The sequence below is a fragment of the Delphinapterus leucas genome, chromosome 10, assembly GCF_059928025.1.
Source record: "Delphinapterus leucas isolate spDelLeu-1000000601 "Yukka" chromosome 10, BTC_Dleu_Yukka2, whole genome shotgun sequence".
Taxonomy (NCBI): Eukaryota; Metazoa; Chordata; class Mammalia; order Artiodactyla; family Monodontidae; genus Delphinapterus; species Delphinapterus leucas.
Window position 1 is genome coordinate 43,562,044 of NC_143138.1, and position 27,337 is coordinate 43,589,380.

At 37.3% G+C, this 27,337-nt stretch overlaps 1 protein-coding gene across 1 annotated transcript in view; it reads right to left on the minus strand.

Moving 5' to 3' along the window:
• The window catches only part of COL21A1 (collagen type XXI alpha 1 chain), a 127,277-nt gene that overhangs the window by 22,071 nt on the left and 77,869 nt on the right, over window positions 1-27,337 (minus strand). Inside the window, exon 16 of the mRNA XM_089918920.1 lies at window positions 26,424-26,477. Within this exon, the coding sequence (XP_089775046.1) occupies window positions 26,424-26,477 (54 nt within the window). The remainder of the gene's footprint in view (window positions 1-26,423; window positions 26,478-27,337) is intronic.

Genomic DNA, 27,337 nt, shown 5'->3' on the forward strand with positions numbered 1-27,337 from the left:
ACCTGAGAAGCTGAATTTCGTGCTGCACAGAACTCTTTGTTACTTAAGGTTTCAACCCTATTCAAGTTTCTATGCTCTTACACGATCTATATTAGTAGGAATTAGTTACTCCTGTTTTTGCAGCCAATCCCACTGTCAGCAAGGCTATATTCTCACTCTGGGGAAAAATAAAATTATGCCCAAGCAGTGCCCTGGCCTCACTTCCCAGGAGATCTTGAGGGCACCCCCCCACCCGGGTCACTCCCTGAATTTGATTTAACACCTTTTATCTGAATAATTCTAATTCTGAGCATGGTCTTCATTAGGACATAGCCACAAATCTTATATTATTTCAACATATCCGATATTGAGAGTATTTGGGGGGATCTCAGATTAGGAGAAAAATAGATTCCTTTTCCTACTGCCTGTGTTCATAAGTTAATAAAACATGAATAGATGTCATAGATATGAAAAAAAGTCATAATGTCTTCTAGGTCCAACTATACCAAGAACTACTAAATATTTTATAAATACCAAGCAAAAAATACATAAAACTATATAATATTAAAAAACAAAATGTAAAACTGATTTATAAAAGCAATTTTTGGCAAAACTAATATAATGCCATGAGCATGCATGGAATAAAAAACTGTTGAGAGAGAGGTTCACCAGAAGAACTGAAATCACTCAGAGCTATATTAGTTAATAAAATTCTCCTAGAAAATATTTTCCTGGGTTCCCAATACATTCATTGAAATTGACTAAACTTTGCCAATTTTACATTAGTAGAAATATTATTCAAAACCATTTGAAAGTTACCAGTTTGTTGATCCAAAAGTATTTAGCAACAGTTACTTCATAGGGTAAATGTTTTTCCAAGTAAACTATTTTATATTTATTTTCGGCCTGTGTGGTTTTGGGTTCAGGCAACTGTGAACATGTGTAAATAAAGACAGAAGCAAGAATTTCATCTGGTGAGAATAAAGGGACATATTTCCTCCATTTCTGTGATTTCAGTTTGGATTTGAGGAAGAGCAGAAAGTCAAATGGAAAATCCTGTGTAATGTTGTGGTGAAAGAATGCTGGCATGAAAAAATGTTCTAGAAGCTTCTCTGTAACCACTAAACCATTGTTGTATAACAAAAGAGTCATTAAAAACAGAAATGCATAATTTAGAATAAAGGGCTTGGCCCCTATTTCCTAGAGATCACTTTGTAATGAAGGAAATGTGTCTATGATGCATTACTTAGAAAAGACAGGATATCACTCTATACTTTTCCACATGCAATGGAATACTTTACTCCTAAAATTAAAGCATCGTGGATCAAATCTGCTGTTAAGTAATGCAATAATTTCAATGTGCTTAAAACAAATCTAATCAACTAATGGTATTTTTAAATCAAAAATTTCAACCTTTCTACACACTTGTAGAGATATTTAATATCATACAGTTGTCAAAATATTAGAAGCATATTATGTTTTCTTCTATTATATCAAGAAGTGACTTGTTCATTATTAAAGATGCAATGAATACAAAACACATATGTTGAAAGTATCATTCTTATTAGCTACAAAGATTACACTCATTATTAATAAAGAGCATAGAAGAGGCAGTTAAAAGTTTAGATGCTGGAGTCAGCTAGCCAATTATCTCGTGCTGATTGACTCCAGGCCAGTTATTTAAATTGGAATCTCAGTGTCCCCATCTTATACGTGGGGAAAAAATAACAGAACTTAGCTCTAGGGTTGTTACATTATATGAATTAGCTCTCACAAGCACTTAGCTCAGGGCTGGGACTAAAATGAACAAATTTTCATGACTTTTCACAGCTCTTCCCTGACCTTTGAAAGTTACAAAATAGATGAAGTCAATTCTTTTCCATGTCTCAAAATTTGTCCTCCTCCATTTTGAGGATATCTTTTTTTTTTTTTTTTAACATGTCTTTCCACCTTGCCTATGTCTACCTCATTCCCCAAAGTTTACACTGTATTCAAGATGACTTTGGCAATCTAAGGCTTCCCACTGGGAGGCACCAACAGGTTTTCATTGCCCCTCATTCATTATCCTTGCCTCTTCATGTTTGGCTGACTTTGATTACAGAAAAATACTACTGTGGGGTTCCAGGATCAAGATGGAAAATTGGAAAGATCCTGAGCTCACCTCCTCTCATGGACACACCAAAACCACAACTACATATGGAACAACCATCTCTGAGAACAACCTGAAGACTAGCTGGACAGACCTTCTACAACTAAGAACAAAAAGAAAAGGCCACACATTGAGAGGCAGAGAAGCAGTCTAGTTAGAACCCACATCTCCATTGTGAAGACCCACAAGCGGGAGGGGTATCACAGCTGGAGAGGTGCCCCTGGCGAGTGAGGGGTGTGAGTCCCATGTCAGGCTTCCCAGCCTGAGGCCCTGCGCTGGGAAGATGAACCCCATAATGTCTGGCTTGGAAAACCAGCGGGGTTACACTCACTCCAAATCCCAGCACAGACACAGCAGCTTAAAAAGTATATGGGCCATAGGAGAAGGAGATTCACTGACTAATTTTATGGCAGGTGCTGGAAGGACAGGGATCTGGTCAAACTTCCTCTGGGGACAGAAGCACTGACAGGCATCATTCTTTTTTACTCTCCTTCCACCTAGCTGGCCTGGGGGGGCAGGTGGGCACCACTTCTGTCATTCTCCATCAACCTAGCTAACACCATGCGTCCCAGCCCAGCATTCCCCAGAGGACCTGCCCAGGCTAGCTCCTTTAAAGCAGCTCCCACCCCATCATACCCAGCAGACTGCCCCAGCTCCCCTCCAAAGCAGCTCCTACTCCAGGGGGCCAGCCATGCACACCAGGGTGCCTGCAGCAATCACAGCCCAATCACAAGAGGGCACATGTGACCCACACAGGGGATACTCCAGGAGCACCTGGCTCTGGTGAACAGAGGGGACTGCACTGCTGGGCCCCATGGGACATCTTGTACTTAAGACCGCTCTTTCAAGACCAGGAGATGTAGCTGTTATACCTAATACATAGAAACAGACATCGAGATTTAGGCAAAATGAAGAGATGAAGGAATACCTTCCATGTGAAAGAAGAAGACATAACCTCAGAAAAAGAACTAAATGAAATGGAGATAAGCAATTTACCAAATAAAGTGTTCAAAGTAACAGTCTTAAAGCTGCTCATTGAACTCTGGAGAAGAATGGTTGAACTCAGTGACACCTTCAATAAAGAGACAGAAAATATAAGAAAGAACCAATCAGAATAGAATAATACAATAACTGAAGTGAAAAATATACTAGAGGGAATCAACAGCAGATTAGAGGATGCAGAAGAATCAGTGATCTGGAAGACTAGGCAGTGGAAATCACCCAATAGGAACAGCAAAACACACACACACACACACACACACACACACACAAATGAGGATAGTTTAAGGGATCTCTGGGACAACATCAAGCATACTAGCATTTGCATTATAGGGGTTCCAGAAGGAGAAGAGAGAGAGAAATGGATAGAGAATATATTCAAAAAAATAATGGCTGAAAATTTCCCTAACCTGTCAAAGGAAAGAGACACCAAGTCCAGGAAGCACAGAGAGTCACAAATAAGATGAATCCAAAGACACATTATAATTAAGATATCAAAAATTAAACAGAGCATCTTAAAAGCAGCAAGAGAAAAGCAAATAGTTACACACAAGGGGATCTCCATGATACTAACAGCTTTTACAACAGAAACTTTACAGGTCAGAAAGGACTGGCACAATATATTCAAAGTACTGAAAGGAAAAAAACTTACTACCAAGAATACTCTACCCTGCCAGGTTATCATTCAGAAATGAAGGCGAGATAAAGAGTTTCCAGATAAGTGAAAGCTAACGGAGTTCATCACCACTAAATCAACCTTACAAGAAATGCTAAAGGGACTTCTTTAAATAGAAAAAAAAGGTCATCACTAGAAACAAGAAAATTATGAAAGAAAATCTCACTGTTAAAGGCAAACATAGTAAAGGTAGTAGATCAACCGACTATAAAGCTAGTATGAATTTTAAAGACAAAAGCAGTGAAATCATAATATCTAAAATAGTTAAGTGATACACAAAATAAAAAGATGTAAAATATGACATCAAAAACATAAAACATGGTTGGGGGAGTAAAAATGTAGTGCTTTTTGAATGTGCTCCAACTTAAGCAGCCATCAACTTAAAATAGACTGCTATATACATACGTTGTTATATATGAACTTCATGGTAAATACAAACCAAAAACCTGTAAGAGATACACAGAAAATAAAAAGAAATGCAAACATAACACTAAAGAAAGCCATCAAATGAAAAGGGAAGAGACAAGAGAGGAAGAAACAGAGAAGAACTATAAAAACAACCAGAAAACAATTAACCAAATGGCAATAAGTATACCTATCAATAATTACTTTAAATGTAAATGAACAAAGGGGCTTCCCTGGTGGCGCAGTGGTTGAGAGTCCGCCTGCTGATGCAGGGGACATGGGTTCGTGCCCTGGTCCAGGAAGATCCCGCATGCCGTGGAGCGGCTGGGCCCGTGAGCCATGGCCGCTGAGCCTGCACATCCAGAGCCTGTGCTCCGCAACGGGAGAGGCCACAACAGTGAGAGGCCCTCGTACCACACACACACACAAAAATGTAAATGAACAAATGTTCCTATCTCTAAAAAGTGGTTATAGAGGGAACATATCTTAACGTAAGAAAGGCCATATATGACAAACAAAATTTACATGGAACCACAAAAGACCCCGAATAGCTGAAGCAATCTTAAGAAAGAAGAACAAAGCTGGAGGTATCATGCTCCCTGATTTCAAAGTGTACTGGAAAGCTATGGTAATCATAACAGTGTGGTACTGGCACAAAAGAGCCCAGAAAGAAACCCACACTTACATGGTCAATTAATTTACAACTAAGGAGTCAAGAATATAGTGGGGAAAAGAAAGCCTCTTCAATAATTGATATTGGGAAAACTGTACAGCTACATGAAAAATAATCAAAGTGGACCACTTTCTTACACCATGAATTGGAAATGGATTAAAGACTTAAATGTAAGACCTGAAACCATAAAACTCCTAGAAGAAAACAAAGGCAGTAAGCTCTTTGACACTGGTCCTGGCAATATTTGTTTGGACCTGTCTCCTCAAGTAAAGGCAACAAAAGCAAAAATAAACAAATGAGACTATATCAAACTAAAAAGCTTTTGCACAGAAGGAAACCATCAACAAATTGACAATGTCACCTACTGAATGGGAGAAGATATTTGCAAATTATATATGTGATAAGGGGTTAATATCCAAAATATGCAAAGGACTCATACAACTCAACACCAAAAGAAGTAAATAATGCATTTAAAAAGACCTGAATAGACATTTTTCCAAGAAAGACCAACAGACACATAAAAAGATGCTCAACATCACTAAACACCACGGAAATGCAAATCAAAATCATAATGAGATATCACTTCACACCTGTCAGAATGGCTATTACAAAAAAGACAAAAAATAACTGTTGGTAAGGATGTGGAGAAAAGGGAACCCTTGTGCACTGTTGGTAGGAACGTAAATTGGTGCACTCACCATGGAGAAGAGTATGGAGGTTCCTCAAAAAATTAAAAATACATTACCATATGATCTAGCACTTCCATATCTGGGTATTTATCCAAAGAAAACAAAAACACTAATTTGGAAAGCTATATGCATCCCTTTGTTCACAGCAGCATTATTTACAACAGCCAAGATGTGGAAGCAACCTAAGTGCCCATAAATAGATGAATGGATAAAGAAGTTGTGGTATGTGTACACAATGGAATATTACTCAGCTACAAGCAAAGAATGGAATCTTGCCATTTGCAACAACATGGATGGACCTGGAGAGTATTATGCTAAAGTGAAATAAGTCAGACAGAGAAAGACAAATATCATATGATTTCACTTATACAAGGAATCTTAAAACAAAACAAATGAACAAACTAAACAAAACATAAAAATTCTCATAGATACAAAAAACAAAGTGGTGGTCAGCAGAGGGGAGAGGTGGGGTGCTGAGCAAAATAGGTGAAGGGGATTAAGGGTCCCAAACTTTGAGTTATAAAATAAATAAACCACAGGGATGTAGGGATGTATTGTACAGCACAGGGAATATAGTCAATAATGTTGTAATAACTTGGTATGGTGACGAATGGTTATTAGACTTATTGTGGTTATCAACTCATAATGTACATAAATGTCTAATAGTAATATAGTATATTGATATTGTACACCTGAAACTAATGTAATAGTCCATGTCAACTATACTTCATTTTTTAAAAGGGAAAAAATACTATAATAACTTTTGCTTTTTAAACATTGTAAGTATATTTCATTACTATTTTTTCTGAAAGAAATATGGCTAAAAGCTTCAAACATGTAAGTCCACAATGTTTTCCAATTTTTTTAAATTCCACACTAACTGACAGATCATCATGAATGATGTACAAAAGATTATTTTGTGGTAAGATAACTCTAAAGAGAAGTAATTCAAAATCATACCTGCCAGACCAAAAAGAAACCAATATACAAGTACTTGCAATAAACCCTTAATAAGGAAATTACCAGTTTTACTACTCCCTTTAATACTTTAATACAGTTTTACTACTCCCTTTCATCTTTAAGGGGAAAAAAATAACCTAAGTAATAATGGGTGAATTTATTCTCCCCAGCCTACAGACAAGGACTCACATGGGACTGGGCCCAAATTACCCAAAGATAAATAACTTTAATAGAAAATGCCTTGGTAAATATTTTTGATCTACTTGTGTTTATAGACAACAGAAGTACCACCAGTTTGACATAGTAAGTTACAGAATGAGACCAGGGCTATCATAGGAAGGAAGACTACCTGGTAGCCCATGCAAAGTTGCTTCATGTTACTTGCATTTCTCTTTTGCACTTAAAGTCATCTCTACATTTTTTTTCTTTTTAAATTTTTGTTGGAATGTAGTTGACTTACAATGTTGTGTTAATTTCAGGTGTACAGCAAAGTGAAGATACACATATGTGTGTGTGTGTGTATATATATATGTGTGTGTGTGTGTGTGTGTGTGTATGTATATATATATATATATATATATATATATATATATATTCTTTTTCAGATTCTTTTCCCATACAGGTTATTACAGTATATTGAGTAGAGTTCCCTGTGCTATACAGTAGGTCCTTGTTAGTTATCTATTTTATATATAGTAGTGTGTATATGTTAATCCCAATCTCCTATTTTTTATTAAAGCCAAGAAGATATTCTAACCAATTTTGCTGTTGTAAAAATATCATTTTTCAAGTCAAGAAAAAAAAGAAAAATGTTTAGCAAATTAAAATAACATACCTGAAAACCCAGAGGATGCGGGGAAGAGGACTGAGAGTGCCAGGGACAGAATCTGCACTGCCATATAGTGGGAAAGTCACATAACTGCCCTGAACCCCCAAATCTGGGAAAGTAACTTACCCCTTTACATCAGTCAACTGAGATCAAGCACGTAAAGTACTTTAGTGAGTTAAAGGAACATATGCATGTAGATGTATGTAAAACTGAAAAACAATTCCACTTGAAAAAAACCTCCAAAATCATACCAGAGTTGTTCTAAAGTTAACTTTGACCCTCTGAAAACCTGAAAAGTGCAGAGTATACTTTTGGGTCCATGGAATGTTACTGTATAACTCAAAACAAATCATGGTGAATTTCTTCTCAAGGAGAAAACTGAAAATGGATGTTTCAAAGACCTTTCTAGCTGACTCAGTAACTAAGTAGAAGTTGTACACCATTTTTCAGAGAAATCTGCAAATTGTTTTAAGTTTTTTGCAATTTCACATATGATAGAAGGCACCAAACAAAAATATTTTAAAACACCAAATCAAAGGTGAAGCTAGTTTGATGAAGAAAACAAACAAATGAATTTTTAACCTTAGTTAATTTATATGGTAAAAAGTAAATAACCAATTATTTGAAAATTGTATCTAATTTGCTATCTTCTATAACCTCATATTTTTGAAATATTATGTCTATCTATACTGTTACATCTAAATCACTGTATTTTTCATTGTGTAACTCAGCCCATTGTGAATCTTTTTATGTTTATGTAATACATATCTCCATTTTTCCTATTGAAAAATAATGAGATGATAGATTCACTTAAGGAAAAAAATTTAAGGAACTCATATTACTTTTCTATTAACCCATGAAAATTACAACAACACACATTTATTATCTTACAGTTCTGTAGGTCACAAGTTCAGCACGGAGCTAAATTCAAGGAGTTGGCAAGGCTGCACAGCTTTCTGAAGTCTCTAGGGAAGAATCTATTTCCTGTCCATTCAAGTTACTGGCAGAATTTAATTCCTTGCAGTTGAAGGGACCAAAGTCTCCGTTTTCTTGAAGGCTGCAAGCAGAGCGCCATTCCCAGCTTCTGGAGGTATCCACGTTCTTTGGTTCATGGCCCCTTCCTCCATCTTCAACACCAGCAATGGCCGGTCAGGTCCTTCTCAAGTTGAATGTTTTTGACCCATTCCTCATTCAGCTTCTTCCACGTTTAATTAGTCATGAATAGTTTGGGCCCATAGATAATCCAAGATAATATCCTCCTCTCAAGGTCATTAACCTTAATTATATCTGCAATGTTCATTTACCATATAGGGTAACATATTCACATGCTCCAGGGTTCCAGGGATTATGATATGGATATTTTTTTGGGGGAAGGGGAGTCATTATTTTCCCTACCACAGAAATATTATCTGATATCCTAGGACCAGATAGTTTCCATGTTATTTAAACTTATCCAGGGCATTAAAAAAGATGGAGCTCATCGAAATTCAAATTATGAGGCCATCATAACCCTAATAACAAAACCAGTCAAGAATAATACCTAAAAAAGAAATCTACAAGCTAAACTAATTTGTTAATACAAGTGCAAATGGAGTTACTATGATGTTAGTAAATCAAATATAGCAGCACATGAACAAAAGTAAAGCATGATTAAATAGGGCTTGTTTCAGAATGCAATGAGTGTTGAACATCAAGAAGTATATTCAATTAATATGTTATGTTCATGCAAGTTACTATATTAATAATTTAGAGGAAGAACAATATACAATCTTCTCAAAAGATACTAAAAATGCATTTTGTAAAATTTATCATGCATTATTTAGTGAAAACTCTTACTAATATAACATTAGAACTTTGTAAACCTGAATCTGAATCAATCAGAAACCAACTGTAAACATCATACTTGATGAAACACTAGATATTCCTGCTTAAAATCAGGAATAAAGCATAGGCTATATTTTGAAGTCATAAATTCGACTTACAGGAATACTTCCTTCCCCAAAATATTGCATAAACTTTTTATGCAATAAAACCCTAACCCTAATCCTAAAAGAAGAAAAATTTGGGGGCTTGACTGTGGCCTCAGGCAAGGAAAACATACGTGACATCAATAGAAGTTGAATGAAATGCATCCATGCTTAAACAAAATGACATGAGATTGATTTTATATTCTCTTTTATAACCAGATAGGGTAGAATGCCCATAATATTGTGAAGTTAAAGTTTCAGTGGACACAATTTTTATTTTAAAAATGTGTGCTTTGTTTATGTATTTTTTAAAAATATTTTCAACTTTACTTCTAATCTTCTTTCATTGCATATGCAAAGAAAAAGTTTAGAAAGAATCTCTTTGAATGAGTAACAGTTATTATCTTTGGTGATGGGAATAGGATTTGGGTAAGTGAAGGCAGATTTTCAAACTTACCACACAACTTCTTTATTTTTGGCCCATTTAAGAGCAGTTAAATAAATAAGAATGCATAATAAATAATATAAATAATAAATAAAAAGAATAAATATAACTATAGAATAAAATATAATTAAAATGTACAATAAATAACAGTTAACCTGTAAAATTTTTATCTTTCAAAAAATTCTCAGAAAAAATTCTAAGATTTTTTTTCCTCACACTTAAGTCATCCAAGAAACTATTGTTAAATATCAGTCTTTCAAGTCTTTTCATGGTTGTGGCTATCATTTGCTTAAAAGAAAAATAACAAAAAATCTAAAACAACGAGCAAGAAGTATACTGCAAGCTGGAAGATAAATGCTGGAAGCCTCTTAACATGACTCACACTTGTGACCTCAGAGACTAATAACACATTTGCTTAGTTTTCATGCCTCGGGAGGTTATTTCCACAGACAATTTTTCACACATTGCTAAGGATACATTGTTAGACAAAGGCATCAATATTTCTTAGGAAAGGACAACACTGTGTTTAAGAAGCAACTTCTTTCATTAAAAAAAAAAAAAGGCTAGGAATTTAGCATTTGACAAGATTAGCCTTACCAGGGAGCATGTACCTATTTCCCTACAGTAAGAGTGGTTAACTTTACCCAAATAGAAATGTTAATACATCAGATCTAAAGATTGTTATATCTTTAAATACTACATAATATTTAAAGTAAATTTCCAGGAAAATTGATAGCCTAAAAACTCATGTAAAATTGAAGATATAATAAAACAAATTTAAATGACCAAATTCCTATCTTTATCTATCCTCATATAAACAAATTTAGTCTTGTTCAATTGCATATAGATGCATCTTTGTTGTACAACACAGAATTGTGATTTTGTCAAAAATGAATAAGGTACTTTAAACATACCAAGAGAACTGAATCTATTTGGAAACATAATTTCATAGTCTCATTTATGGCAATATTAAAGTTTATTTAGCCACAGAAAGATATTAAAGCACATATGGCCTAAAAGGATAATAAGACAGCATGATTCCATTTTCCTCTACCAATGTCACTATAATTAAATTTAGTGACATTAATTAACCTACTCGAGTAGGTGACTTTTGTCTTTCTACTACCTTCATATTCCTCTTTTTGGATCATTCTGTAAAATAGCCTCTATTTCACTTGTTATTAAACTTTACACCAGGCCCACATAGGGAAGCCATTAACAATGCAATTGCCGAGCAAGAGTTTCAAGATGGCGGAAGAGTAAGACGCAGAGATCACATTACTCTCCACAAATACATCAGAAATACATCTACACATGGAACTGCTCCTATAGAACATCCACTGAAAGCTAGCAGAAGACCTCAGACCTCCCAAAAGGCAAGAAACTCCCCACGTACCTGGGTAGGGCAAAAGAAAAAATAAACAGAGACAAAAGGATAGGGATGGGACCTGCACCAGTGGGAGGGAGCCGTGAAGGAGTAAAGGTTTCCATACACTAGGAAGCCCCTTCGTGGGAGGAGACTGCGGGTGGCGGAGGGGGGAAGCTTCGGAGCCGCGGAGGAGAGCACAGCAACAGGGGTGCGGAGGGCAAAGCGGGGAGATTCCTGCACAGAGGATCGGTGTCAACCGGCACTCACCAGGCCAAGAGTCTTGTCTGCTCACCCGCCGGGGCAGGCGGGGCTGGGAGCTGAGGCTCGGGCTTCGGTTGGAGCGCTGGGAGAGGACTGGAAGCGTGAACACAGCCTGAAGGGGTTAGTGCACCACGGCTAGCCGGGAGGGAGTCCGGGAAAAAGTCTGGACCTGCTGAAGAGGCAAGAGACTTTTTCTTGCCTCTTTGTTACCTGGTGGGCGAGGAGAGGGGATTCAGAGTGCCGCTTAAAGGAGCTCCAGAGACAGGTGCGAGACGCGGCTATCAGCGCGGATCCCAGAGACGGGCATGGGACGCTAAGGCTGCTGCTGCCGCCACCAAGAAGCCTGTATGCAAGCACAGCTCACTATCCACACCTCCCCTCCCGGGAGGCTGTGCAGCATGCCACTGCCAGGGTCCCGTGATCCAGGGCCAACTTCCCCGGGAGAACGTGTGGTGTGCCTCAGGCGGGTGCAACGTCACGCTGGCCTCTGCCGATGCAGGCTTCCCCCGCATCTGTACCCATCCATCCCCCCGGCCTGAGTGAGGCGGAGCCACCGAATCAGCTGCTCCTTTAACCCAGTCCTGTCTGAGAGAAGAACAGATGCCCTCAGGCGACCTACACGCAGAGGCGGGTCCAAATCCAAAGCTGAACCCCGGGAGCTGTGCGAACAAAGGAGAGAGAGGGAAATCTCTCCTAGCAGCCTCAGGAGCAGAGGATTAAATCTCCACAATCAACTTCATGTACCCTGCATCTGTGGAATACCTGAATAGACAATGAATCATCCCAAATTGAGGAGGTGGACTTTGGGAGCAAAGATATATATATTTTTTTTTTCCCACTTTTCTCTTTTTCTGAGTGTGAATGTGTATGCTTCTGTGTGTGATTTTGTCTTTATAGCTTTGCTTTTACCATTTGTCCTAGGGTTCTCTCTGTGTTTGTTTTTTTAATTACTTTTTAAATTTTTTTTTAATAATTATTTTAATAACTTTATTTTATGTTATTTTACTTTTTTATTTTATTTTATCTTCTTTCTTTCTTTGTTTTTCTCCCTTTTATTCTGAGCCGTGTGGATGAAAGGCTCTTGGTGCTCCAGCCAGGCGTCAGGGCTGTGCCTCTGAGGTGGGAGAGCCAAGTTCGTACACAAGAGACCTCCCAGCTCCATGTAATATCAAACGGCAAAAATCTCCCAGAGATCTCCATCTCAACACCAAGACCCAGCTTCACTCAAGGACCATCAAGGTACAGTGCTAGACATCCTATGCCAAACAACTAGCAAGATAGGAAAACAACCCCATCCATTAGCAGAGAGGCTGCCTAAAATCATAACAAAGCCAGAGACACCCCAAAACACACCACCAGACATGGACCTGCCCACCAGAAAGACAAGGTCCAGTCTCATCCACCAGAACACAGGCACTAGCCCCCTCCACCAGGAAGCTTACACAACCCACTGAACCAACCTTAGCCACTGGGGACAGACACCAAAAACAACGGGAACTACGAGCCAGCTGCCTGAGAAAAGGAGACCCCAAACACAGAAAGTTAAGCAAAATGAGAAAACAGAGAAACACACAGCAGATGAAGGAGCAAGGCCAAAACCCACCAGACCTAACAAATGAAGAGGAAATAGGCAGTCTACCTCAAAAAGAATTCAGAATAATGATAGTAAAGATAATACAAAATCTTGGAAATAGAATAGAGAAAATACAAGAAACATTTAACAAGGACATAGAAGGACTAAAGAGAAAACAAACAGTGAGGAAAAACACAGTAAATGAAATTTAAAATTCTCTAGAAGGGATCAATAGCAGAATAACTGAGGCAGAAGAATGAATAAGTGATGTGGAAGGTAAAATAGTGGAAATAACTACTGAACAGCAGAAAAAAGAATGAAAAGAATTGAGGACAGTCTCAGAGACTTCTGGGACAACATTAAATGCACCAACATTCGAATTATATGGGTCCCAGAAGAAGAAGAGAAAAAGAAAGGGACTGAGAAAATATTTGAAGAGATTATAGTTGAAAATTTCCCTAATATGGGAAGGAAATAGTTAATCAAGTCCAGGAAGCACAGAGAGTCCCATAGAGGATAAATCCAAGGAGAAACATGCCAAGACACATACTAATCAACCTATCAAAAATTAAATACAAAGAAAATATATTAAAAGCAGCAAGGGAAAAACAACAAATAACACACAAGGAAATCCCCATAAGGTTAAGAGCTGATATTCCAGCAGAAACTCTGCAAGCCAGAAGGGACTGGCAGGACATATTTACAGTGACAAAGGAGAAAAACCTACAATCAAGATTACTCTACCCAGCAAGGATCTCATTCAGATTACATGGAGAAATAAAAATCTTTACAGACAAGCAAAAGCTAAGAATTCAGCATGACCAAACCAGCTTTACAACAAATGCTAAAAGAACTTCTCTAGGCAGGAAACACAAGAGAAGGAAAAGACCTACAATAACAAACCCAAAACAATTGAGAAAATGGTAATAGGAACATACATATCACTAATTACCTTAAATGTAAATGGATTAAATGCTCCAACCAAAAGAGATCGACTGGCTGAATGGATACAAAAACAAGAACCATATATAGGCTGTCTACAAGAGACCCACTTCAGACCTAGGGACACATACAGACTGAAAGTGAGGGGATGGAAAAAGATATTCCATGCTAATGGAAATCAAAAGAAAGCTGGAGTAGCAATTCTCATTTCAGACAAAATAGACTTTAAAAGACTATTACAAGAGACAAAGAAGGACACTACAAAATGATCAAGGGATCAATACAAGAAGAAGATATAACAATTGTAAATATTTATGCACCCAACATAGGAGCACCTCAATATATAAGGCAAATAATAACAGCCATAAAAGGGGAAGTCAACAGTAACACGATCATAGTAGGGAACTTTAACACCCCACATTCACCAATGGACAGATCATCCAAAATGAAAATAAATAAGGAAACACAAGCTTTAAATGATATATTAAACAAGATGGACTTAATTGATATTTATAGGACATTCCATCTAAAAACAACAGAATAAACATTCTTCTCAAGTGCGCATGGAACATTCTCCAGGATAGATCATATCTTGGGCCACAAATCAAGCCTTGGTAAATTTAAGAAAACTGAAATCGTATCAACTCTCTTTTCCGGGGCTTCCATGGTGGTGCAGTGGTTGAGAGTCTGCCTGCCGATGCAGGGGACACGGGTTTGTGCCCCAGTCCGGGAAGATCCCACATGCCACAGAGAGGCTGGACCCGTGAGCCATGGCTGCTGAGCCTGCGCATCTGGAGCCTGTGCTCTGCAAAGGGAGAGGCCACAACAGTGAGAGGCCCGCATACCGCAAATAAAAAATTTTATATATATATATATATATATATATATATATATATATATATATATATTTTTTTTTTTTCTGACCACAACGCTGTGAGACTAGATATCAATTACAGGAAAAAATCTGTAAAAAATACAAACACAAGGAGGCTAAACAATACACTACTTAATAACCAAGAGATCACTGAAGAAATCAAAGAGGAAACCAAAAAATACCTAGAAACAAGGCTTTCCTGTTGGTGCAGTGGTTTAGAATATGCCTGCTAATGCAGGGCACACAGGTTCGAGCCCTGGTCTGGGAGGATCCCACATGCCGCAGAGCAGCTGGGCCCGTGAGCCACAACTACTGAGCCTGCGCGTCTGGAGCCTGTGCTCCGCAACAAGAGAAGCTGCAATAGTGAGAGGCCCACACACCGCGATGAAGAGTGGCCCCTGCTTGCAACAACTTTAGAAAGTCCTCGCACAGAAACAAAGACCCAACACAGCAAAAATAAATAAATTAATTAACAAACTCCTACCCCCAACATCTTCTTTAAAAAAAAACAAAAACAAACCTAGAAACAAGTGACAATGAAAACATGACAACCCCAAACCTATGGGATGCACCAAAAGCAGTTCTAAGAAGTTTATAGTAATACAATCCTACCTTAAGAAACAAGAAACATCTCAAATAAACAACCTAAGCTTACACCTAAAGCAATTAGAGAAAGAAGAACAAAAAAAACCCCAAAGTCAGCAGAAGGAAAGAAATCATAAAGATCAGATCAGAAATAAATGAAAAAGAAATGAAGGAAATGATAGCGAAAATCAATAAAACTAAAAGCTGGTTCTTTGAGAAGATAAACAAATTGATAAACCATTAGCCAGACTCATCAAGAGAAAAAGGGAGAAGACTCAAACCAATAGAATTAGAAATGAAAAAGGAGAAGTAACAACTGACACTGCAGAAATACAAAGGATCATGAGAGATTACTACAAGCAACTGTATGCCAATAAAATGGACAACCTGGAAGAAATGGACAAATTCTTAGACATGCACAACCTGCCGAGACTGAACCAGGAAGAAATAGAAAATATGAACAGTCCAATCAGAAGCACTGAAATTGAAACTGTGATTGAAAATCTTCCAACAAACAAAAGCCCAGGACCAGATGGCTTCACAGGTGAATTCTACCAAACTTTTAGAGAAGAGCTAACACCTATCCTTCTGAAACTCTTCCAAAATATAGCAGAGGGAGGAACACTTCCAAACTCATTCGATGAGGCCACCATCACCCTGATACTAAAACCAGACAAAGATGTCACAAAGAAAGAGAACTACAGGCCAATATCGCTGATGAACATACATGCAAAAATCCTCAACAAAATACTAGCAAACAGAATCTAACAGCATATTAAAAGGATCATACACTGTGATCAAGTGGAGTTTATCCCAGCAATGCAAGGGTTATTCAATATACGCAAATCAATCAATCTGATACCCCATATTAACAAATTGAAGGAGAAAATCCATATGATCATCTCAATAGATGCAGAGAAAGCATTCAACAAAATTCAACACCCATTTATGATAAAAGCCCTCCAGAAAGTAGGCATAGAGGGAACTTTCTTCAACATAATAAAGGCTATATATGATATACCCACAGCCAACATCGTCCTCAATGGTGAAAAACTGAAACCATTTACACTAAGATCAGGAACAAGACAAGGTTGCCTACTCTCACCACTATTATTCAACATAGTTTTGGAAGTTTCATCCACAGCAATCAGAAAAGAAAAAGAAATAAAAGGAATCCAAATAGGAAAAGAAGAGGTAAGTCTGTCACTGTTTGCAGATGACATGATGCTATACATAGAGAACCCTAAAGATGCTACCAGAAAACTACTAGAGCTAATCAATGAATTTGGTAAAGTAGCAGGATACAAAATTAATGTATAGAAATCTCTAGCGTTCCTATATACTAATGAAAAAACTGAAAGTGAAATTAAGGAAACACTCCCATTTACCACTGCAACAAAAAGAATAAAATATCTAGAAATAGACCTACCCAAGGAGACAAAAGACCTGTATGCAGAAAATTATAAGACACTGATGAAAGAAATTAAGGATGATACAAATAGATGGAGAGATATACCATGTTCTTGGATTGGAAGAATCAACATTGTGAAAATGAGTATAGTACCCAAAGCAATCTACAGATTCAATGCAATCCCTATCAAACTACCTCTGGCATTTTTCACAGAACTAAAACAAAAAATTTCACAATTTGTATGGAAACACAAAAGACCCTGAATAGCCAAAGCAATCTTGAGAACGAAAAACGGAGCTGGAGGAATCAGGCTCCCTGACTTTAGACTACAAAGCTACAGTAATCAAAACAGTATGGTACTAGCAGAAAAACAGAAATATAGATCAATGGAACAGGATAGAAAGCCCAGAGATAAACCCAAGCACATATGGTCACCTTATCTTTGATAAAGGAGGCAAGAATATACAGTGGAGAAAAGACAGCCTCTTCAATAAGTGGTGGTGGGAAAACTGTACAGCTACATGTAAAACAATGAAATTAGAACACTCCCTAACACCATACACAAAAATAAACTCAAAATGGATTAAAGACCTAAATGTAAGGCCAGACAGTATCAAACTCTTAGAGGAAAACATAGGCAGAACACTCTATGACATAAATCACAGCAAGATCCTTTTTGACCCACCTCCTAGAGAAATGGAAATAAAAACAAAAGTAAACAAATGGGACCTAATGAAACTTCAAAGCTTTTGCACAGCAAAGGACACCATAAACAAGACGAAAAGACAACCCTCAGAATGGGAGAAAGTATTTGCAAATGAAGCAACTGACAAAGGATTAATCTCCAAAATTTACAAGCAGCTCATGCAGATCAGTATCAAAAAAAACAAACAACCCAATCCAAAAATGGGCAGACGACCTAAATAGACATTTCTCCAAAGAAGATATACAGATTGCCAACGAACACATGAAAGAATGCTCAACATCATTAATCATTAGAGAAATACAAATCAAAACTACAATGAGATATCATCTCACACCAGTCAGAATGGCCATCATCAAAAAATCTACAAACAATAAATGCTGTACAGGGTGTGGAGAAAAGGGAACCCTCTTGCACTGTTGGTGGGAATGTAAATTGATACAGCCATGATGGAGAACAGTATGTAAAAAAACTTTAAAAAGTAAAAATAGAGCTACCATATGACCTAGCAATCCCACTACTGGGCATATACCCTGAGAAAACCATAATTCAAAAAGAGTCATGTACCAAAAGTTCTTTGCATCTCTATTTACAATATCCAGGACATGGAAGCCACCTAAGTGTCCATCAACAGATGAATGGATAAAGAAGATGTGGCACATATATACAGTAGAATATTACTCAGCCAATAAAAGAAACGAAATTGAATTATTTGTAGTGAGGTGGATGGACCTATAATCTGTCATAAAGAGTGAAGTAAGTCAGAAAGAGAAAAACAAATACCGTATGCTAACATATATATATGGAATCTAAGGGGGAAAAAAAAAGGTCATGAAGAACCTAGGGGCAAGATGGGAATAAAGACACAGACCTACTAGAGAATGGACTTGAGGATATGGGGAGGGGGAAGGGTAAGCTGGGACAAAGTGAGAGAGTGGCATGGACATATATACACTACCAAACGTGAAATAGATAGCTAGTGGGAAGCAGCAGCATAGCACAGGGAGATCAGCTCAGTGCTTTGTGACCACGTAGAGGGGTGGGATATGGAGGGTGGGAGGGAGGGAGACGCAAGAGGGAAGAGATATGGGAACATATGTATATGTATAACTGATTCACTTTGTTTTAAAGCAGAAACTAACACACCATTGTAAAGCAATTATACTGCAATAAAGATGTTAAAAAAAAAAAAAACCAAAAAAAAATGCAGTTTCCTGTGATTCAGTCCCTGATTCTGAATCATTAGGATGGGGATGGGCCCAGGAAACTGAATTTTAATAGCAACCTCTGGTGATTCTGGCTAAAGTTCTCTGAATCACAGTGCTCTCTATTTTTTTTAAGACTCTCTTGAAAATTATTTGTGTTGAGGGCTAAGCTAGGATAGTTATCAAGGTGTTTTCTTGTTTGATTTATAATTTTCTACCAATTGAATTTTCTTATAATTTACGTATGCCTCTGGTTAAAAACTACTACAGTTCATTTTCCTACCAGTCTTTAAACCTTCATCAAAAATTTTAATAGTCTGCCTTTCATGATTAACTTCACTTGTCTTTTTTTTTTTTTTTTTTTGCGGTACGCGGGCCTCTCACTGTTGTGGTCTCTCCCGTTGCGGAGTACAGGCTCCAGACGCGCAGCCTCAGCGGCCATGGCTCACGGGCCCAGCCGCTCCGCGGCATGTGGGATCTTCCCGGACCGGGGCACGAACCCGTGTCCCCTGCATCAGCAGGTGGACTCCCAACCACTGTGCCACCAGGAAGCCCTTAACTTCACTTGTCTTTAATGGTTTTTAAGAGTCTTAATCCACTGTAGGATTTTGATATACACCTCTGTACAGTATGTTTCTTGAGTGAATTTTCTACTTCCCTAACTGGAGAATAAATGTCCCATCCAAAACTACCTGGTACAATGTTGTACATTCTGTGATTATTCAGCAAATATTAGCACCTGACTACACGTCTCAATAAGAATCTGCAACAACTTTAAAGCTCTCTGCTGGCGGTTTCAGTCCCTTTTTGAGATACATTGTTCAGAAGTTCTTCACATTTCACCTAAACCCACCAAGTAAGTGCCTTCTTTTTATGTAGACAGCAGAAAGGAAGAAAATTCTATCACAACAAAGAAATTATTCGTAGTTCTTAGAACAAATAAATCATCATTCAACTCCTTTCCCCTGGTTTAATTTTAGTTCATCAAATTACTCTTTATACTTCATTTGCAAGAAATATTTTCATTGAAAAAGTCTAGTGCCTATGTTCTAATTACTTACTAAAAGAAATTTATATTCTAATATCTCGTGTTGATAATTTCCATTGGATTAAATTCATTGTGAACCATTAGAGTACTACAGGACTTCTGGAATGTATTCATAAACACTAGTCTACTCATGATTAATATAATCTTTTTTTAAAACATACCATGTTTGTTTGTTTTTCTACAACCCCCAAAGTGTGTATCTTTGCCAAAAGCATTTCAAAGCCATAATCTTTTAAAGAAACAAAATTAAAACCGAGTAACACACCTAACTATGACTTAACTATTTCTACTTCAAAAAATGGAACACTTCAGTACAGTATTCAAAGTTACAAAAGTCATTTTATAGATATCTAAGTATCTAGAACTATTGGCAATCAGTTACATAATTATTAGATGCTTCCCTGATTCTCAGAAATAAAAATGTATTTTGATATAAGCAAAAATTTTCAAGTGCTCTTTCCCAGAAATTCCCCATCTGTGTTTTTACATCACTTAAACACACCTAGAACATCAGTGATTTTCTGGTGTCAACTTTCAAAGGCATCAAACATTTGTGTAGTGATCAGTGTGGTACACACTGAAGCATTTTGAAAATATTTTTTAAACTTAAAAACCAAGAAAGAGATCTTTAGAATGAAACAATCTAGATACCAAAGGGTACATTAATCAAATCATATAAAAAAACATAATTTCCACACTCATGAAAGTAGACTGAGTGCAAAACTTTCTAATTTCATCTGCTAACATAGCCATCTATATGGATCATGAACCGAGTATTAAAATAAAATATGCCTTGTCTTGAACAACACTGTTTTGTTAATTCTGTATTTTCATGTTTTGAAAATGGAGAATGTATTTGGACTAATTCAAGAATATCGTATAAGGACCTTATACCAAAGGTTTTTAATGAAAGTGTGCAAAACCACCCCTGGCCCCCATATGACTACAGAACATAATTTTAAAGTCGAAGTCCTAAAAGCTTGAAATCTAGACTCAATATCTTGTACCAATTTTCCTCTCACCCACTCTCTTCAAAACAGAGATGGGCATCATCAATCCCCATGCCAACGGGAACACAGAGCCCCTGGAAGCAGCAATAACATTCTGTTGACTCAGAGGATATGTCACCTGTTCTGAGAATTAATCATGCATCATTTTATACGTTCGATTGAATTAATTCCTCTTGTCATTTCAAGGTTCAATAAAGCCTCTTTCAAATTACAAAGAAATGAATAAAGAAGATTCATGTAAGTATTCTTTTAATGCTTACTAATGGTTTTACAATGATCACAATTAAAAAGATTTCTTCAGAGCAACAGTAAAACAATGATCAGTACCATAGGCACTGAGCTTCTAAATTTAAAATCCATGATGTTGCTTTTTAAAGTCATTTGATGGTGGTCTGTTTTTACTATATCAATAAAATCATTCATGGTAGAAAAGAAACAGATCCATAAGTAAACCTAGTGGGACTTGATTAATTTGTACAGATAATGGGCCAACAGTTGCTTAGTAAGGTTAAAGAAAAACATATAATATTTTTGCAGTCATGACAATGCCAAATGCCATGCTTTGGGAGACCAAAAAGTTGTAGATATTGCTTACAAATGTAGTCACTCCTGTAGATAAACTGGACATTTACATTGTTTAATTCAAAATGCATTCTAAGAGTTATTCTCAATCAGGTTTTAAAACATAACCCTGGAACTAGCATTATTACAATAATAAATACAATTGAATTTTCCAAATTTTCTTAGTTGTTAAATGTGGGCTGCCTTCACACTAAGTGCCATATGAAATTCTTAATGGCAGATATCAGGTTAAGATTCTTTTACTCAACACATACGGAGGATGTGCCCCTCCTGGTTCCTGAAAGAGGAGTGGGAAAAAAAATCTTACAAACATGTACCAACTTTAAAAAGCTTGCCATACAATTGCAAATCAAATAAGGACAGCATCACAACTAGTGGGGCTTCTTCCTCCTACCTTTCTCCTCAATCGAAATAAAAAAATACAGTGAAGTGGGTAAATAAAGACACCTCCACAAAGCTAGTATAACAAAGTGGATTATTCCACATGGGAAACCACCACAGCAAGTCAACATTCACTTCCCCCAAGGATTTTATGCCTTTGACCTCTATGCATAACATGGCATATCACATAATTGCACCATAGAAAAGGTGATTAAACAAAAGATCTACTTGTCTCTTAACTAAATGACGACTTGAACTGCCTCAGTAGTTGACACACACCATAAAGACAAGCGTAAGCTATGGTTTAGAAAGGCATGACTTTCTAAAGAATTTGAAAGAATTTGAAAGGCATGAGGAGAAGGAAACAAAAGCCTCTATGAGCCAATGTCCTCAAATACAGTACAGTGATCCCCACATCTGCATCCCTGGAAAAATGATACAGCAAAAGTGTCCAAAATAAAATGACTTAAGGCATCCTTAACTAAGAAAGATGTGCTCACCTCTGTAGGTCCAGGAAATGTGGCATCCTTTCTCTCTTCATGGGGCTCCAGGGATCTCAGCTCCAAGAGTAGAACACAAGTCCTGCCTACAAGTCTTCACCATGAGTCATCATGCCCTGTGCACAGTGGGCGGGCTGGTGATCAGAAAACTAGGGATTGGGCTTCCCTGGTGGCGCAGTGGTTGAGAGTCTGCCTGTGGATGCAGGGGACACGGGTTCGTGCCCTGGTCCGGGAAGATCCCACATGCCGCGGAGCGGCTGGGCCCGTGAGCCATGGTCGCTGAGCCTGCGCGTCCAGAGCCTGTGCTCCGCAACGGGGGAGGCCACAACAGTGAGAGGCCCGCGTACCACACAAAAAAAAGAAAACTAGGGATCTGATGGATCAGAAGCCTGAGAAGAAATGCTACACTAAACACAGGACGTCATTGGGCTTGGACCAGCATAGAACAGCTACGATGAACATCAGGGGAAATGATGACAGTTCAGGTAACTTGGTCAACAACCACTGGCCAAAGCCAAGTAGCTGTTCAATGTGATAATTTGGTCGATAAGCGGATTTGATCAAAAATGAATGTGTGCAGTTATTGTTTTTCAACTATGAGTAAATTTGGTGTGCTGCTGCTCCTGTATTGCCCTGTCTCCCCATCCACCTAACTGCACAAGGTAAAATCAGAATGGTTTTGCAAGTTAGGAAGACACATTTCCAACAACTGAGCATTCCTTGAAGCAATCTGATGGTTCTCCATTCCTTGGCACAAAAATGGAAATGCAGTCTGACAAGCTTAATATGTTTGAAAAACAAAGAAACACTGCCCAACACTCAAAAGCCATGCCTTAATTTTTAAGTAATGTATTACAAAAACAATAGCATGCTCACAGGAGAAAATAAAACACAGAGAAGCAAAAAATGGAACATAACAGACATCAAAAAGCAACATGGCTGGAAATAAGCAAAGTAACCAAAACATGATTAAACCACATGTTTGCCATGTAGATCCTTCCTTAGGCATACATATTCATAGAGTATTATATTTTTACATGACAGTTTACATACCTAATACATTAAGTATCAGACATTTAAGTTGTTCCAATTTTGCAATATGATGAATAATAGTACAGAGAAGACATATGGGCTAAAAGTTACTAAATAGAATAATGCAAAGATGTAGAAAAATATGAAGTGGACAAAAGAAGTTTTGCAAAACATATGACAGTTTAACAAACTGAAGAATCAGAAAATATTAGTGATTGAGGAGTCTCACATTTAACAAAATTGTCATTTAAACCTGCTTATCTACTTGCTTTAAGTCCAAATATTTTCGATCAACACATGTGCTACAAAGAGTTTGATATGTATCAGTAGGACTCAGAGGCTTTTTACATAGATTCATTACATAAATGATTGTTAAAGATTAGACTAGATGAGAAGCCCAGTGTACTCGTCTACCATGGCTGCTGTAAAAACTTTCCAGAAACTTGGTAGCTTAAAGCAACAGAATGTTATTCTCTCACAGTTCTGGAGGATGGAAATCTGTACTCCCCCAGAGGCTCTAGGGGAGAATCCATCCCTTGCCTTTTCTGCCTTCTGGCAGCATTCCTTGACTTGCGGCCACATCACTCCAATTTCACTGCCTCCTCTGAGAAAACTCAGTTCTGCTCTTAAGGACTTTCAACTGATTAGATCAGCCTCCCTTCAGACAAGCCAGGATAATCTCCCCAAGACCCTTAATTTAATCACACCTGCAAATATTCTTTGTTCAAATATGATAACATTTATCAGTTTTAGTTATTGGGATCTGATATCCTGGTGGGGGGAACACTTTTCAACCTACTACACCTAGTATTCACAGAAATTCTTCTAAAACTGTCTTGAATTTGACCCACTATTTCTCATCGGAACTATATTAGTCCCCATGTTTCCATGTCTACTCTAAGGATGCAAAGTATAGGCCTCGTATTTGAATGCCTTTGCTATTGTCCCACGTGAAAATATCATAGGATCACCTCCCCAGACGAAATTAATTCCTCTTGCTCTATTTCTTGTTTATTGCTTGGTCTTCCTGTGCCTCCATCCACACAGCAAGACTTTGAGAGTCATCTTTTTTCATGTTACCCACATCCAATCGATCCCTGAGCTCTGCTGATGCTTTTTTAGTTCATTTCAGATCAGTCACACTCTCCCTCTCCCAACTCTGAATATTCTTGCCTTAGCTGGAGGTGGAGGTGGCAGGGCTCAGCTGGCCTGCTGCTGGGCTCTGCCCTCCACATCTGCCCCCCTTTACCCATTCTCTTTTCTGCTGTCAAGTGACCTAAAACTTTCTAAATCTGAACACCTCGCTTCCCTACTTAGAACCTTTGAATGCCTCCGATTACTCTCAGACTTAAGTCCAAATAGCACAGACATACAAGGCCTTTCTTGATTTGGCCTCTCCCTACCCCTGCAACCTCATCTAGTATTTCTATCCCACTCCCTCCATCTATCCTAAGCAATTTGACGTAATTTCAGTTTTCCCAAAGTATCATGATTTCTTTCATTTCTATATTTTGGAACATGTTACAGGTTTCTGCCTTAGGGGGCAAACAAGAAGACAACTCCTATTTATACTCCACAATTTGGCTAAGAGAACATCTTGTTTAAGAATGTATCCTTATACTTTTTGAATAGGTAAATTTTATACAGTAGTATGTGAATCATATCTCAATAAATGGTTATTAAACAAGAAGAATGCATCATTTTCAATGATGTACCAAAACTCATTTAGCATCATATACATCTCCTACAACTTTGCAAGCCTCCCGCACCTCCCTCTATAACATTTATATGATATTTGCATCTATTGGCCATCTGACTCCTGAGGGCAGGACCCTGACAAATTCATCTTCATTTTCTCCTCAATTAATATAATGTCTGGCACAAAGCAGACAGTAAATGCTTATTGAATGAATGACTAAAAGATTATAATCCTTAAACACAGTGATACACAGTTGAAACAAATTCTAATAAATCCAGCAAGTGTTAGAACTGAGTTTATCACCTGGATTGAAGTCAACTGGGTATCATTTGTCACTTAGAATGTAAATTACCCTAAGGACTAAATTACTCTTAGGATTGATCAATAGCAACCTTTAAATTTCAAAGCACAGGCATGTACAGGTAATTGTGCTTTAAAGCAATGTAATCATTTCCCAATGAAATACATCCTTTGTCCTCAATTTTAATTCTAAGAGTTAGTATTCATATTTACCAATCTGCATGCAGGAATGAATTACCATCTGGCTACTATAAGCTGTGTTTAATTAGCTTTAAAACATTTTTTCTAAGAGTGTCCGTCCTTCCAACTTAAGCACCACTAATTTTCTTGGCTGCCACACTATAGAACAAATAAAGTAAACATATCCTTTTTAGTGGGGCCAAAACATTCATTACAAACACTTAAAACCAGCATCCACACCCAACCCAAGCGTCTTCATTTCTTTGCATCACCAAATATATAAACTTTCTTTTTCTTTTTTCCTGTTTTCAAAGCTTTTTCATAAATGGTAAAGATCAATCTTCATGAGATATATTACTAACAACCAAGTTTTCATTAATTGTCAAAATAACAGAATAACATAATGCTATATGTTCTTAGTTGGAAGAGAGTACAGCCCAGAAGAATTATATACAGATAACATGGGCAAACTTTAGACACATAATCTACTGATTACTTTCCTAACAGAGTACATCTCCTGGCACAGCAAACCTGGCTTCCTCTCCACCATTCAGCAGGAAAGACAGAGGAGTCAGAGAAAAAGGAATAAGGGATCTTTTCTTTCCTTCTCTGAGCTGATGGGGTGGGGCGGGAGAGGGGATAAAGTCTCACTCAGTAACTCCCAGTTTTCTATCTGCTGGTTTAGGAGGAGAGATTGTATCTAACCTCCACTATCTCACTGCCATAATTCCTTGTCTCAGCACCGTGCTTATCTTTTTTTAGAACTTGGTGATTTAGACTCATCACATAAATTTCCTGCTAGCAAAACTCTTCTCAGTTTGTAAAAGAGGATTGAATATTTTAATATTTTACAGTATTCCACAAAGAGCTTCTACAATCCTAGTCTGGAAGTCGCTGAACAAGCATAGGGCATCTGGAAGGAGAACTTAAATAGTCAAAGGATTTCATGACAGGAGAAGGACGTCATCCTTTAGAACTGAATCGAGAAGGTACTCACAGGCTCACCCCGTGATCCATCCTGCCCTGGAGCACCTGGAGGTCCTGCTTCTCCCTTTTAATGATAAAAAGAAATAGAGAATTCCGTTTGCACATATGCTCACTAAAATAATAATATGGGACATTACATACTAAAGCATGTTAAATATAGACAAAAACAAAAATTACTTCTGCATTATTTTTTTTCCTTTCCTTTCCTTTAAAAAAATTGAAGTATAGTTGATTTACAATGCTGTGTTAGTTTCAGGAGTACAGCAAAGTGATTCAGTTATACATATATATTCAGTTTTATGTATATTTTTTTCAGGTTCTTTTCCATTATAGGTTATTACAAGATATTGAATATAGTTCCCTGTGCTATACAGTAGGTCCTTGTTGTCTGGATTATTGATATCAACTTTTCCTGACATCAGATAACTCATTCTGAAATTCATAAGGTGACTATATAAATATCAAATCTATACATGACAGCAGATAATTGAGTTGTTATAAAATAACTGGGGTACTTGTATACTTCTTATGAGAATAGGATTATTCTTCTCTTCAAAGTAAATGTGACTTATATCACATTTATATCAGTCTTTTTCATATCTATTTTTATTTTTACTTTAAAATTTTTCACCTGTCGGACATAATGTGACCTTGCCTCTCAAGAGTTGCATTTTAAAATCAAAAGAAAACTTTCATTAAGAATGCAGCTATTTATAGGTTATTACTTGAAATTATTTAGCACTTTAATCCAGTATCTATTTAAAATAAACATCTATAATGTGTATTTTAAGTAGCTGTTCAAATTATAATAGTTTTCAGTTACATATCTTTAAATTACTCTGCTCAAATTATTTACGCACCTTATTTTACACCCACTTTCTGGAACTCTATAAGTTTTTCCCAAATGAATCAATTGCTAGCATG